This window comes from Muntiacus reevesi, chromosome 4 (assembly GCF_963930625.1).
Source record: "Muntiacus reevesi chromosome 4, mMunRee1.1, whole genome shotgun sequence".
NCBI lineage: Eukaryota > Metazoa > Chordata > Mammalia > Artiodactyla > Cervidae > Muntiacus > Muntiacus reevesi.
In genome coordinates this window covers 155,803,697-155,818,907 of record NC_089252.1, presented here as the reverse complement: position 1 = coordinate 155,818,907, position 15,211 = coordinate 155,803,697, and the positions used below count along the sequence as shown (strand labels likewise).

General features: G+C 35.2%; 1 protein-coding gene across 1 annotated transcript in view; it reads left to right on the top strand.

Moving 5' to 3' along the window:
• MUC19 (mucin 19, oligomeric) overlaps positions 1-15,211 on the top strand; it is a 136,489-nt gene that overhangs the window by 47,652 nt on the left and 73,626 nt on the right. The window contains 6 exon segments of the mRNA XM_065935089.1: positions 6,753-6,791; positions 7,557-7,655; positions 9,763-9,855; positions 10,204-10,378; positions 11,786-11,982; positions 12,275-12,340. Of these exon segments, the coding sequence (XP_065791161.1) occupies positions 6,753-6,791; positions 7,557-7,655; positions 9,763-9,855; positions 10,204-10,378; positions 11,786-11,982; positions 12,275-12,340 (669 nt within the window).

The window sequence follows — 15,211 nt, the reverse complement described above, 5'->3', positions numbered from 1 at the left end:
AATAGATGCTGAAAAGCAAAATGTAATATTTCCAGATATAATATAACTAGGAAGACATATCATTTTGAATATGTATTGCCTCTCCATGAACTATTTACAATAGGTGGAAGGACTTCTTTTTTAGACATGAGAACCCATTTTACTCAGAATTTTGGCTTACAGTGTTCTAAATATACTTTCATTCTGGATAGTATATAGTCCTTTTGAGTTGAATCAATATGCTTAGTGGGTTAATTTAATTTAGCCAAAGCTGTTTTATTTTTATTTTCTGCATTGTCTTAAGATATAAATTTGGTATTTAAAAAAAAATCCTATGATTCTTGAATAGGTAAGATTTATTTCAAAAAGAGACTGTGGAGAAGGGCACCTTTTTGCCATCGTCTTGTTCCCTGGATTCAGAGTCCAGAGTGCTAACCATTGCACAATGGAACCAGGCATCGTCTTGTTCCCTGAGTGAAATATTTTTGATCAAGTGCTAGATCAAATACTTCCTTGTATCAAGCACTTTTCACTGGCTTTTAGTTGTTTTTCTTTCTTTCTTTTTTTAACATATTCCTTGAAAGGATTGTGCAAATTATTTTAACTCCTTTCATAAATTTAAATGACCTTCTCAGATGGATTGAAAGTATTTCTTCCTGCCAGGTAGAAAGAGAAGGGCCAAGGTCTTCAGAAGAGGAATGATGAAGTATTTGACTTTAAAACTTTGAAAGCACAAAGGAAGTAATATGCCAAGCTTACACTTTTTTGCATGCTTTGTAAATCTATTTTCTTTTCTATGCAGTAAATGCTTTCAAAGAATTAAAATGCCCTGAGAGATGCCTAGCCAACCACTCCAATAAATATATTATTTTTAGAAGAAAAATTATGCAATCATTTTTTTTTCTTGTTCAGACTGACAAATCTCGACACAGAGCTAACATTTACTCAGCACTATTCTAAACATTTGACACATACTACCTCATTTGATACAGAACTCTATGAAGTGGGTGCCATTATTTTCTCAGTTTACAAATGAGGAAATGGAAGCACAAAAGGTTAAGTTATGTGTTCATGGTCACTTGGTAATAAGTAGCAAAGAGAGGATTAAAATCCAGAACATGTTTTTCTACATTCAATCTTAACACTTTTGTGTTTTGACATTTAAGAAAGAAAATAAAGTTAAATTAAATTTAAATGTTATTGAAATAGTAGCATATAATTGCAGAATTCAATTTCAAATTTTGATTTGTGCTAAAATGCATAATTTATTTAATTTTTCTATTAAAACAAAAAATAGCTCATTGACTAAATGGAATACTGATTCATATAATTTTAAAAAGTAGGTATCTGTTACATAACAGTTTAACATCTTAAAATGCATTTTTCTTTTCTTAAAAAGTTAAAATATCAGAATTTTACAATTATAGATTGTGTACACATTTTATTTGCTTGTGTAATCACTTATTCTAAAATTGTATCAATCATAGAAAGTACTTGCATCAGGATATTATAGAGAGCCAGTTGAGTGCAGTGGGAAGCAGAAACAGAAAAATAAGAACTAGAATCTCTTCTCTTCTACTTACTAGGTGTATGGCCCTAGTTTCAGTTCTTCAAATACACTAAACATTAGTTTTCTCATTTTTTAAGTAGGATAAATAGAATATCTACATTGCTGGATGTGAGGGCAGCTTAGTGTAACATATAAGTACTCAGTGAAGTCAAATTTATTCCAGTAACAGTTTTATAGAGAACAATCCATTATGGAAATGAACTTCGATTTTAGCAGAATAGTAATTTTTAATAATTAATCACAAACATACTGCTTATTCAATTAAAACCAATTTTATGAATTTTTACCTTTTTTCAGAAATAAGATACTTTGCAACATCTAAACTTTGCAGTACTTAATTTGTTGTTTATGAGATAAAATGTTATAAATACTCCTTAAGATTATCTTTCAGAAATTTATATTAAGTAAAATTGAATTCACTGAAGGAAAGTGGGAAAATAATCATTTATAAAAGATTTTATAAATTTTATAAAACTTTAAATGGTTCTTAGATGTAATAAAAAACTTAGTAGTAGCTGGGAAATTAATTATGTGATTTTATTTCAATTATTGAATTTATCATGAGGAAAAAATGAAGTTAAAATAATAAAATGAACTATCTTATTGATCATGAGGTAAAAATAAATGGGCACAATCACTTTGAAAATTGTTAGGGTGGATTACCACTTTGCAACATACAGACATATCAATATTTTGGTAGAGGAAGCTCTTTCTATTATCATTTATGTCTTGGCAACAAAGAGTCTGATATACAGTAATTCATAATAGCAAGTACTTTAGCATATATGTTCATTTGCAAGTAATGGAAAAATCAATTGAAATTGTAATAGTTAAGAATATCAAAATTAATGGGAACATAATTGCTTTCTCTCTCAGTTTTGGTAATTAAACCATGAATAAAAGTGAATGTGAATTCTCATTTATTCCTGTTAGTAGAATCTTGTCCATACTTTTTATTGTTGTATCAATAATTTCAGACTTACCTCCTCCCAGGTTATTTTGTGGGGAAAGAGAGCTCTGTCACAGTAGTCAAAGTGGTATGGACTCCAACCTGAGGCTGGTTTAGAGAACTCTTATGGCCCTGATAAGATATGGGACCTTGAGATCCACTGGAATATGTGGCCTCCTTAACCACACCAGCTGCACAGAAAGGCCTGTGAACGTGTTTCTCATTCAGATGCATAAATCTTCGCGATGGCTGTTGTGCCATCTCTGTCGTGTGGCTGTGTTCCCCTCAGCTCCCTGTTGGGCCCTACGTATTCAGGTGTAGAAATTTTGGTGAAGATCGATTCTTCTCCATGTGATAATGTTGCTTTTAATGAAATGTAATTGCCTTCAGTTTGAATGAGTTCAAATTAGGATCAAGGATATTTCTTTCTTTTTTTTTTTTTTTTCCTTTATTTTTATTACTTGGAGGCTAATTACTTCACAACATTTCAGTGGGTTTTGTCATACATTGACATGAATCAGCCATGGAGTTACATGTATTCCCCATCCTGATCCCCCCTCCCACCTCCCTCTCCACCCGATTCCTCGGGGTCTTCCCAGTGTACCAGGCCCAAGCACTTGTCTCATGCATCCAGCCTGGGCTGGTGATCTGTTTCACTATAGATAATATACATGCTATTCTCTCGAAACATCCCACCCTAGCCTTCTCCCACAGAGTCCAAAAGTCTGTTCTGTACATCTGTGTCTCTTTTTCTGTTTTGCATATAGGGTTATCATTACCATCTTTCTAAATTCCATATATATGTGTTAGTATGTTGTAATGTTCTTTATCTTTCTGGCTTACTTCACTCTGTATAATGGGCTCCAGTTTCATCCATCTCATTAGAACTGATTCAAATGAATTCCTTTTCATGGCTGAGTAATATTCCATGGTGGATATGTACCACAGCTTCCTTATCCATTCGTCTGCTGATGGGCATCTAGGTTGCTTCCATGTCCTGGCTATTATAAACAGTGCTGCGATGAACATTGGGGTGCATGTGTCGCTTTCAGATCTGGTTTCCTCAGTGTGTATGCCCAGAAGTGGGATTGCTGGGTCATATGGCAGTTCTGTTTCCAGTTTTTTAAGAAATCTCCACACTGTTCTCCATAGTGGCTGTACTAGTTTGCATTCCCACCAACAGTGTAAGAGGGTTCCCTTTTCTCCACACCCTCTCCAGCATTGATTGCTTGTCGACTTTTGGGTAGCAGCCATCCTGACTGGCGTGTAATGGTACCTCATTGTGGTTTTGATTTGCATTTCTCTGACGATGAGTGATGTTGAGCATCTTTTCATGTGTTTGTTAGCCATCTGTATGTCTTCTTTGGAGAAATGTCTGTTTAGTTCTTTGGCCCATTTCTTGATTGGGTCATTTATTTTTCTGGAACTGAACTGCAGGAGTTGCTTGTATATTTTTGAGATTAATCCTTTGTCTGTTGCTTCATTTGATATTATTTTCTCCCAATCTGGGGGCTGTTTTTTCACCTTGCTTATAGTTTCCTTTGTTGTGCAAAAGCTTTTAAGTTTCATTAGGTCCCATTTGTTTATTTTTGCTTTTATTTCCAATACTCTGAGAGGTGGGTCATAGAGGATCCTGCTGTGATTTATGTCGGAGAGTGTTTTGCCTATATTCTCCTCTAGGAGCTTTATAGTTTCTGGTCTTACATTTAGATCTTTAATCCATTTTGAGTTTATTTTTGTGTATGGTGTTAGAAAGTGTTCTAGTTTCATTCTTTTACAAGTGGTTGACCAGTTTTCCCAGCACCACTTGTTAAAGAGGTTGTCTTTTTTCCATTGTATATCCTTGCCTCCTTTGTCAAAGATAAGGTGTCCATAGGTTTGTGGATTTATCTCTGGGCTTTCTATTTTGTTCCATTGATCTATATTTCTGTCTTTGTGCCAGTACCATACTGTCTTGATGACTGTGGCTTTGTAGAAGAGTCTGAAGTCAGACAGGTTGATTGCTCCAGTTCCATTCTTCTTTCTCAAGATTACTTTGGCTATTTGAGGTTTTTTGTATTTCCATACAAATTGTGAAATTATTTGTTCTAGTTCTGTGAAAAATACCTTTGGTAGCTTGATGGGAATTGCATTGAATCTATAGATTGCTTTGGGTAGAATAGCCATTTTGACAATATTGATTCTTCCAATCCATGAACACGGTATGTTTCTCCATCTGTTTGTGTCCTCTTTGATTTCTTTCATCAGTGTTTTATAGTTTTCTATGTATAGATCTTTTGTTTCTTTAGGTAGATATACTCCTAAGTATTTTATTCTTTTTGTTGCAATGGTGAATGGTATTGTTTCCTTAATTTCTCTTTCTGTTTTCTCATTGTTAGTGTATAGGAATGCAAGGGATTTCTGTGTGTTAATTTTAGGATCAGGGGAATTTATTAAAGGCTGAAAAATCTATACTGGGAAATGGAATCTGAAGTCTACAGTCTCTTGAAATATTGAGGTCTATCCTGCTACATCATTATAATCCTGACAGTTTCTGTGGACAATGGCATAACAGTCTTCCTATGTTATTCTTACATCCATATTGCAACTCACATTAATTAAAATGTCCAGTTGTGTTTGTTAGTGAGAAAAGATATCAAGATTTGAAAAGGTCTGTTGGTGGAGTCTGCTTGATATTGATTTGAAAATTTTTCCCAGCTAAAGCTTAACATTAATTCTGAGAATATTCACACAAACCTTCTCTCAAACTACTTAATATATTTATACTATATCCAATTTTGTGGAGTAATCAGGGGAGATAGGCTATTTTATTTTTTATTTGACATTTTATTCTATAATTTCTAGTCTAATTTGTAGTATTTCCATTAATATGGTGAGTGGGTAACAAAAAACTTATAAACTACAAGAGTAATGTATTATGCATAGAGGCAGCATCACATAAAAAGCTGTATGCATCACATACATACAACTAGGTTCAGAGTGACTTAGATTTTAGTCCTAGCTTTGTCATTGACCACTAGTGATCTTGAACAAATCACTTACTTTTTCTGATCTCAATTCTTCATACATAGAATAGGTGAAGTACTTTCACTTCATTGACTGATTCATTCATGTATTCTATTGACAAATATTTTTCAAGCCCCTGCTATGTATTAGGGACTCATATCATTAGGAGTTTAATGATAAGTTGCAATAGATATGATCTGTGCATTCATGAAGCAATAGACCGGTCAGAAAGATGGATGTCAGTCGAGTGATTAAAATGAATGGAAAGTAGCAATAATTTGCAAGAACTATGAAGTGCTTAAAATGGGGGTAGGATAGATGGAGAGGGGATTTGATCAAATCAGGATGGTCATGAATTGAAGGAAAGATGATTTAGTTGAGAAATGACAATGAAGTTCTAATAAGGAGAAGAGAGAGGAAACTGTTTTCCAAGTAAAGGAAATGGCAGATAGAAAGAATGAAAGTATGGTTGGATGAAAAGTGAGGATCAAATGAATTGTGTGAGAAGTATTTTCTTCTTTTTTAAGTTATAAACTTTTAGAGTGATATAAACACACATAATAGATTTCCAGGGATTTTTTACAATAGAAATTAAGACTGAAATACTGAAAATAGCTATTTTCAGTATTTATAAAAGCTAGAAACTTAAAAAGGCAAAGATTTAGGCCTATAGACAACATCACAACAAACTTTTAAGAAACTTTTACCACATTTCCTGGCAATGGGAATGAGGATAAAATATACCTCTTCCTACAGGAGTTTACTGCTGACTTCAAGTTTTTCTCCATGAACCCACTATATCAAATCATAAAAATAAACCCTAAAAAGTATTTCTCCTTCAGTTCGCCCCAAACTCTTGTAGACTATATGTTTCTTAGTAGAAAAATATTTAAGGCGCTGACAATCAAAAATAGAATGAAATCAAAGAAATCAGCCTCTGCTTAGCAGAGAACTAACTTTTCCTTATTGATACATATTTATTCCATTTACACTGTATTTGGTAGACTTCAGCATAAGCATATGTGTATAGCATACAAACACCCACACATACACACATACGCACTTGCATTGAAAAGAGTGACATTATAATGTCACTATTTTAAAAATGAAATAAAAATGTGTTACTAACTCTCAACACTGAGTATATTGCAAGCCACTAAATTTATTGAAAACTAACAAGTGAGCAGTCTTTCTAATATTTTCCCTTGAGGTCAGAAAAATTCACATCATTTCTCTTTTTCTTATCAGGAACAACTCTGAGTTTCCTCAGTGAAACTTTTACCACAGGTTAGTCTATTAATTCCTGGTTTTATATGTGAAAAAAATATCTGACAGTATAAATCATTAGTACCTTTATATTTTTAAGAAAGAAATTATATATGTTTGGCTTTTGAAAAAATATTTTTAATAATAGTTTACTGGGCTTTTCCCACTGTGTTTAAACTAGAAAAAAAAACCCTGAACTTGACTCAGTTTTGATGTGTTTATATTAACTGGCTATAATACGGCCTTCAGCTTATTGCTAATAATATTATAGCATATATAACTATTAAATTATATCAAATAAATTAAAAATTAAAAAAATATATAGGATGAGAGAAAACATGGGGATCTCATGATACATTTTGCTTATCAGGTATTTTAAATATAAAAGTAGCAATTAAAAGTTGTTACTTTTAGCAACTTGATGATGCTAAAAGTTTCATGATGATTTTCACCATTGTTACTGTTATCTCTAAGTGACAATGTGACTAGGGCATAAGGTTCTGTTTATTTGAAAGCAATCTTTTGAGATAAATGTATAAAGACCTGATATGATACAATTTAAGATGCAGATGACATGACTTTGTTAAAAAAAAAATATGGTAAGGACTAAACCAAAATCTTGGTAGGAAAGTAATAATGGAACAGAAATCTTAGGGTGTCTGTGCAGAGTCACTGGATTCATGATTCTATTTTCTATAGTAGAAACTGACTGAATAGTTAGATCAGCCACTGGTGTTAAAGGCCGAGTAAACATGAGCTGAGAAGTTCTCTTGATGTTTTTCTCAGGTGTTACAAGAACTCCAGGTCCCATCACCTCCGCAGCTGGAAGTGTGGGCACCACAGAATCAGTGGGCCCCACCTTCACCAGTTCTGGGCACATATCAGGTAAATTAAGTTTGGGACAATATATACCAGCACGGCTAAACAACTGGTTTCAGGCAATACTGCTCAGAACAATATTTTACAAAATAAAAGTACCTGACTTATGTGTAATATCAGCTTTGGATGTTTTTGGTATGTAATTAAAATGTAGGCTCTTTAATTTTTGTACAAATTGCAGTCTTATTGTACATCATGTTACAATCATAATACACCTTGAGTATTGACAGCATGCAGCTTTTTTGCAAGTCTTTGCTTTCTCTTTACCTTTATCACGGTCAGTTGGAGTGTCAGTAAGTGCAATCACAGAAACTGAAGATAGAAGCACAGGTGACACGGCCTTCAGAGTAGTTGAGACAAAGAAATGAGTCCTTCACTTCTTTCCACAGCAGCCCTTCATCTTGCATCAGGACCAACTGTAATCTGAGCGTATTAGATAACAGAGATGTGGCACCAGCAGTAAGTTATCTGGGTGACTTTGAGAAAAACTGAAAAATTAACATTTATATGTTAACAGAATATTAGTGACATATTTCTATGGCACATTAAAACTTCTGAATGATGCTAAAATATGTGATATGTAATTTAATCCACATCAACACCACGGTAGTTAGGTGTCTTTTTTCCCATGAGAAAGAAAATAATGAAAGTTCTCAAAACTGGCAGAGGCAGGATTAGAAGCCGAACCCTTAGCCTTCTTTGTCTGTGGCTGCACAGTTCTGCAATCTGTGCCTAAAGAGCGAACATCCAAGAGAAGTCAGTGAGCGTACAATTGTCCTTGTGCATCACTGACTAAACTTCAACTACTGTTGGTTTCAGAATAAAATATTATCGATGATTTTGATTAAAAATGAACAAGCTTAAGTTCACTCCATCCCTTATGCAGTCAGTGAGTGAGTTTAGGTACCTTTTTAATGTCCTCTTTGCATCGCATTTGCCTTTGCTTTTGCTCAGATGTCAAACATCTTCTATCTAGTCTTCATGTTCATCTGCCTCACTCACCTTCCTCTAATACAGTGGTACTCAAAGTGCAGTTTTCAGACCAACAGCGTTCACATCTCCTGGGACACTTTTGAAACACAAAATTTGGGGGCACACTTGCCTAGAATCAGAAGCTCTTGACATTGAGCCAGGCAAACAATTGATACTTGTCAATGTTGAGAATGTTCCCTCTCTTCCCAACTTGCTTCCCAGTCTACACTTTAGTCAGTACCTTACCAGAATGAACTTACAAAACCTCAGCTGTCCTCGCATCATTATCCTACTTAAAATCTTTTAATTTTTCAGATTACTTTTGGGATAAATCAAAACCATTATATACCATTAAAAGACATTTCTTTAATGTATGCATAGAACTTCTTTTTATGTATTTATTAACTAATCCGTGGCCTGACTTCATTTTTCCTTCATTTATTTTCCTTTGGCAAATTTCTCAATTTAAAATTTATGTCTTAGACATTTTTTGGAATAAAATATTGCTTGCATAAAAATTATTTTTGAAAGATACAAGCTATAGTAGCACAAATTAAGAAATGACTTAATTCCAATTAGATCAGTGAATTGACTTACATTTTAGGGTGATGACTATTGAGTGTATATTTTCTAGAATTTGAATTGGAATTATGTAGTGATAATGACAAGTCAGTCAGCTATCTCCTTTGGTTATCAGACGCTGAGAACAGCAGTCTTGAGCATGGTTTCTCAAAGTTTGGTTTGTAAGCGGGCGCAATCCAGAATTCTTTGTTACCAGTCCATACTGTGAGAAAAACTGAAACAGAATATGAGTATTTAGAAACACGGCAATTTGACACAGCAATTTTATTTTTGTTGGATAAAAGCTTATGTTTTATATGGTTTTATTTTTTTAATTTATCTACTTTCATGGCACTTTTCCAAAATTTTACAGCAGACTGAAAAATGTACAGAAGTTTTCTTTTACCACAGATCTTCTGAGCAGCACAGAGTGCAGTGTGAATTTAGGTATTTGTTGTCTGGTGACAATGTCTGTGGAGTGGGACTAGTAATATAAATTGCTTCAGAGGACTTTTATAGGGTTAACTGAGTTGATTTGTGTCTAGGGTATTTTTCAAATTGCTATTTTCTTTTTTATCAGGAGGAACAGGAGGTCCTACTGCACCAATAAGAGGTGAGGAAGATGGCACGCCTGGGCAACCAACCACAGGAGCGACAAGCCCGAGAGAATCAGGCAAGTCAGGATGTGAACCTTAGCCTCTGCCACATAGTACTGAACACATTACAGATTGAACAAAAGATTAAACTCTGCATGGCGTCATCGACTCAGTGGACGTGAGTTCAAACTCTGGGGGGCAGTGAAGGAGAGGGAAGCCAAGTGTGCTGCGGTCCATGGGGTCGTGAAGAGTTGGACATGACTTAGCAACTGAACAACTGTTGTGAGGCCATCTAGCCAAAGAAATCATAGGGATCATTTGAAGATTTCTTTTTTTATGATAAACTTTAATTTTGTCACATAAGAGAGGAGTGATAGGTAGAGTTCTGCCACAGTGGAAGTAATGCTTCTTCCTTGTTGTGTCAGGGACCCCAAGAACTTCAGAAATCTTCACAACCACACCTGGGAGCAAGAGCACAAATGTAGACTTACCTGTCCCAGACACAACCCCTGGAGGCCAACCAGGTATGGAAATGGGCAACGTTGACCATCATCTGAGGCGTCTTCTTACTGATCTTAAGGACGTCACCAGCACTTCTGAGTTATTCCTTACTAGTAAATGCACATATTCATGACCTCATTATTCCTACATTTATGGGATTAATGCCAGTGATTCTCTAATATCACTTCAGAGGTGATCTATACCAAAGCATGTTGTATTTCAAATTCTAAGACTCCTGCCTTAGGACTTCTAAGGCTGGGAATGTGAAGCTGGGCTAAGGTCATGGTTTACAATTTTGGCTACACATTAAAATTGACTAGAAATATTTTTGAAAATACATACTGAAGAACTTTTTACAGAGTAATTGAATCAGAACTCTGAGAGAAGTGCCGGGGCATGAGTGATTTTTTAGAAGTAAGAGGGAAGGGACATATGTATACCTATGGCTGATTCATGTTGATGTTTGGCAGAAACCAACACAATTCTGTAAAGCAATTATCCTTCAATTAAAAAATAAATTAATTAAAAAAAAAAAAAAGGCTTTGCAGGTTGTTCCAATGTATGACCTGGGCTGAGACTCTCTGGGCTAGTCTATCTGTATATTTAACAATCAACCCAGGTGATTCTTATGATCAATTTTTGGAAAGAGTGAACTGGAAATGTATAAGTGTGACAGGTATTTTAAAAAAATATTTATTTAATTTATTTGGCTGCATTCAGTTTTAGTTGAGGCATGTTAGCTCTTTAGTTGTAGCATGTAGGATCTAGTTCCCCGACCAGGGATCGAATCTAGGGCCCCTGCATTGAAAACATGGAGTCTTAGCCAATGGACCACGAGGGAAGTCCCAGTATTTTGAAGGCAGAGAATAGCATACTCTGTTCTGTTTAACTAAAGACATTTATATATATATATATATATAATTTCATATATGTTATTTATTTTGAAAGAGACTACCAGATCATCAGCTGGTCAAACAACTGGAGAACCAAGCAGTGAAGTGACAGCATCTGAAGGTAAGTTAGGTGAGTAGAGGACGTCATTGAGATCATGACTTTTGTCAAAAGGACATTCTTTTTTTCAGAATACTACAGCTTTTGCTTAATATTACTTATTAATATACCATCCAAGAAAAGATGGAGAATAGGATAAGCATGAATAATGTTTTTCATGAAGAAGGTTTTTTTCCTAGTTTCTCCAAGTCTTCCCTTCAAATGTGTTACAGTACAGGATTGTCACACTAATATATGCATGGGTGCTAAGTTGCTTCAGTCATGTCTGATGCTATGCAATGCTATGGACTATAACTTGCCAGGCTTCTCTGCCCATGGGAATCTTCAGGCAAGAATACTGGAATGGGTTGCCATGACCTCACCCAGGGAATCTTCCCAACCTAGGGATCAAATCCATATCTCTTAAGTCTCCTGCATAGGCAGGCAAGTTCTTTTTCAGTAATGCCACCTGGGAAACACAGTAATATATATACTCCCCCAACACTGTTTATCAAGCGTAACAGTAGAATTTGTTGGGACTACCACTCGAACTAGCAGTGGTATCACAGCTAAACCATCTTTCTCTGGTTCCAGCCCAACTGGTAGTTCAGAGGCAAGGTGTAGGACACCTGGACACTTTGGTGGTGCTCCATCAAGAGCTTTGCTGAGACTCTTAGCTGATTCCTTCCTCAGAAGGAATTTATGTGAATTGAGTAATGGCTTTGGCTTTAAAGGTTATAATTTTAGGACAAATGAATGGGTGGTTAGAGCATTTTCATCACAACCATTTATGTAGGGTAGAGTTGACAGATAAAATACAGGATGCCATTTAAATTTGAATTTCACATAAATAAGAAATTTTTTAGGGGTGCAAGTATGCCGCATGCGATAATTGGGATGTGACTGTTCTTTATCTGGAATGCAAGCGCAACTGTGACTCCTGTATTTGATATCCTTAATCTAGCAACCCCAGTGTCCAATGAGAACATCATTCTTTTCAATTAGGTACAACTGGAGGTGAAAATGCTGCCGCCACTGAAGCTGCTCGTGATAACACTTCTGGAGCAACAGGTACTGAAAGAACATAATCAGAATAAAATCAGACAATACAAATGTGATTTCTTTACTTAAAATTCGGTCAGAGACAAGTTTTCCTGGGAAATTTAATTATTATTATTTGTGTGATCTCAAAACTGAAGGAGATCAGAAATAAACTGAGCTATTTATTTGCGTGTGTCCACATCATACTGGGTGCCCTAGGAAATCAGGAGGGGAATAGAGTAAGATATTTATTCTCTTAGAACTTGACTTTTGAACTGGAGAATTGGATATTTATATATACACAAAGGCAAAATAATGCATGATAGAAGATAATATAAATCAAAAAAATGTTCAATGACAAGTGTTGAAGTGGGAACTCAAGAGGACCTAGTAAGAGAGATGATTAGTTGGGGTGGAAGACAACAGAATTATTCTATTTTGAAAAGAATATGATATTATGATCAGTACATTATGACTCTGTTGACTGAAAAAAAGACACACAACCTAAAAGTTTGAGTTATGTTTTATCTGGGGACCTTATTGAGGACTATAACCTGAAAGACAGCCTCTCATATAACCTGAGAAACTCTTCAAAAGAGGTAAAGGAGGAGTTAGGATACATAGGAGTTTTGTTGAAAAAAATACATATAGTACATCAAAAGATTACTCCTGATCATAAAAAAAAAGCCAGACATCTTATGTAATGATTTTAGTACTTTTCTATGTATGGGAAAATGCAAGAGTCTAGCCTCATTGAAATAATTCCTTAGGTCGTACCTCTTTTTATCCAGGGCCACTATTCAGTTTCTCTTCATCTTGAATTGCCCACAGGGCGCTCTGCCCATGGGGGAGGCTGCTGTGGCTGATGGCAGGCAATATTCTTTGTTTACTGAAATGGCAGGAAACATTCTTTACCTATAACTATATCTATATACTTTAATGAGCAAAGACGCAAAGCATAAGTAAGCAGAGTGAAATTTTAAGGATGTTTTCAATTTCAGGGATATAAATAGCAATCATAATTCAGGTGCTGGGGAAACAGAATTGAAAACAAAATCTTTTCCCAACCCAGAGACTCTCTCCACAAAGGTAGAAGAGAAAGAAAACAATTTTATTATTGAATAAGCTTTAAACCAGAATGTGATACAAATTATAGTCAATTTACTAAAGGTTTGTAAAGACAGAAAGAAATCTCACCAAGCTGATACAATCTGTTACACTCATTCTCAAGAAAAATAACTAGTTCTTAAGTAAAAGTAAGCGAATTTGACAGCACCATTTTTTACACATAGTTCATCTTAAATTCACCTGTCAGGTGGGTGATCATCTGGTTAATTAATACTTGGTTGTATAAGATGGAAAAGGAAACTTTTATTTTGATGAGAGGAGGAAATTTTGTACCTAGAGGGAGAAGGAACACTGTCTCCTGAAATGTTTACTTTTCAAAGAGATAGCACCCAAGTCCTTGAGAAAGACATTTCTGGGTCATTAAGCTGGCAAGAGGCTTATTTAGTTTTTTAAAAGATTTACATGCATTTCAAATACACTGGAAAGAACTTACCTTTACAAATATTCTAAAGTAAATACTCTAAGAAAAGGGGAAGTCTCTTCCCTTGTTTTCAGTAAAGAGAATTAAGCCTAATGTTCTAAATTTTTATTTTTTCTTACACAGGCCATCCTCATAAAAGGATCAGTTTTATATTTTAATTAGCTTTTCTCTCCCTTTATAAAATTAAGCCATGCCAAGGGTATTGCCTGGAGCAACCTTCAGAGCTGTAGGTGGTAATTCCTCTGGAGAACTAGGCACTAGAGCCACAGGTCATGGGAAGTCAGGCAAATCTGAACCTGATGTTTTCAGCATTTCACAACACCACCTCCCTCATCAATGTGTAAAATGGACTAAGGACCTGATCCTTAATTTGCTTTGATGCTCTTAGAATTGAGTAGCATTTAAACTCAAGGATCTATGAAAAAAAATTTAAAGAGGAAAATGGTGGCTGTAGATATTAGAATCTACACATACCTCCAGCCACCAACTGGACATATTGAGTCCTCATCTAGAATGTTTAGAGGGAACAGAGAATGAAACCTCAAGACTGGGAAAGATGGCTTTATAACTCATAGAGGAGCCAAGATTCAGGTCAGGTCATCAGAAGAAAGGGAAGTATAGAGAGGCTTTTAATAATGGCAGAATACAAATAGCATCAACTAGGATTCACCTCCAGAAGGAAAGACCCTCACCTTGACTAGAGAATACTGAGAGATCTGGGACCTGGCAAGTCAAAGCATTTGTGAATGTTGGGTTGAGAGAAAAGAGTGGAGAGTTCACGGAATGAGTACTGGCAGTCTTGGGAAGGCATTCAACTGCTTGTGAAGGAGGAGGCATATTGGAAGGCTAAGGAATCCTGGGAACATGAATGTTAGGGAAAAAAAAGAAAGAAGAACTTAAATCTCAGACTTTCTAGAAAACAGGATAATAATTAAAAATTAGAAGACAAAGGAAAGACTCCACTTACAAAAGAATCTTCCCTTCAGTGTAACAAGAGGAAGCCCTTGATCTGAGAAATCTGATGAGCCTCACAAAAGCCTCTCTGCCCTCAATGGATAGGATCTCCTGCTATTGTTGTTTTAGAAAAATACAGTGCAAAAAAAAAAAGAGAAAAATTAAATTCCATTATCTATATAAAACTATTCTTTTGTATACATTTTCAGAAATTTTCAGCAATAGCAAGAAAACTCTAAAAACCTAGTCATAAAGCAGAGGGATACTAAAATGTTATTGAACTCAGCCTTGCTTGCTTCTCAAAAGCCTACACTTGACAGGCAAGTGTTGGTAGAAAGGAAAGTTTGCTTTAATCAGAAGGCCTGCAATCTGGGAAGAAGATGGACTCATGTTCCAGA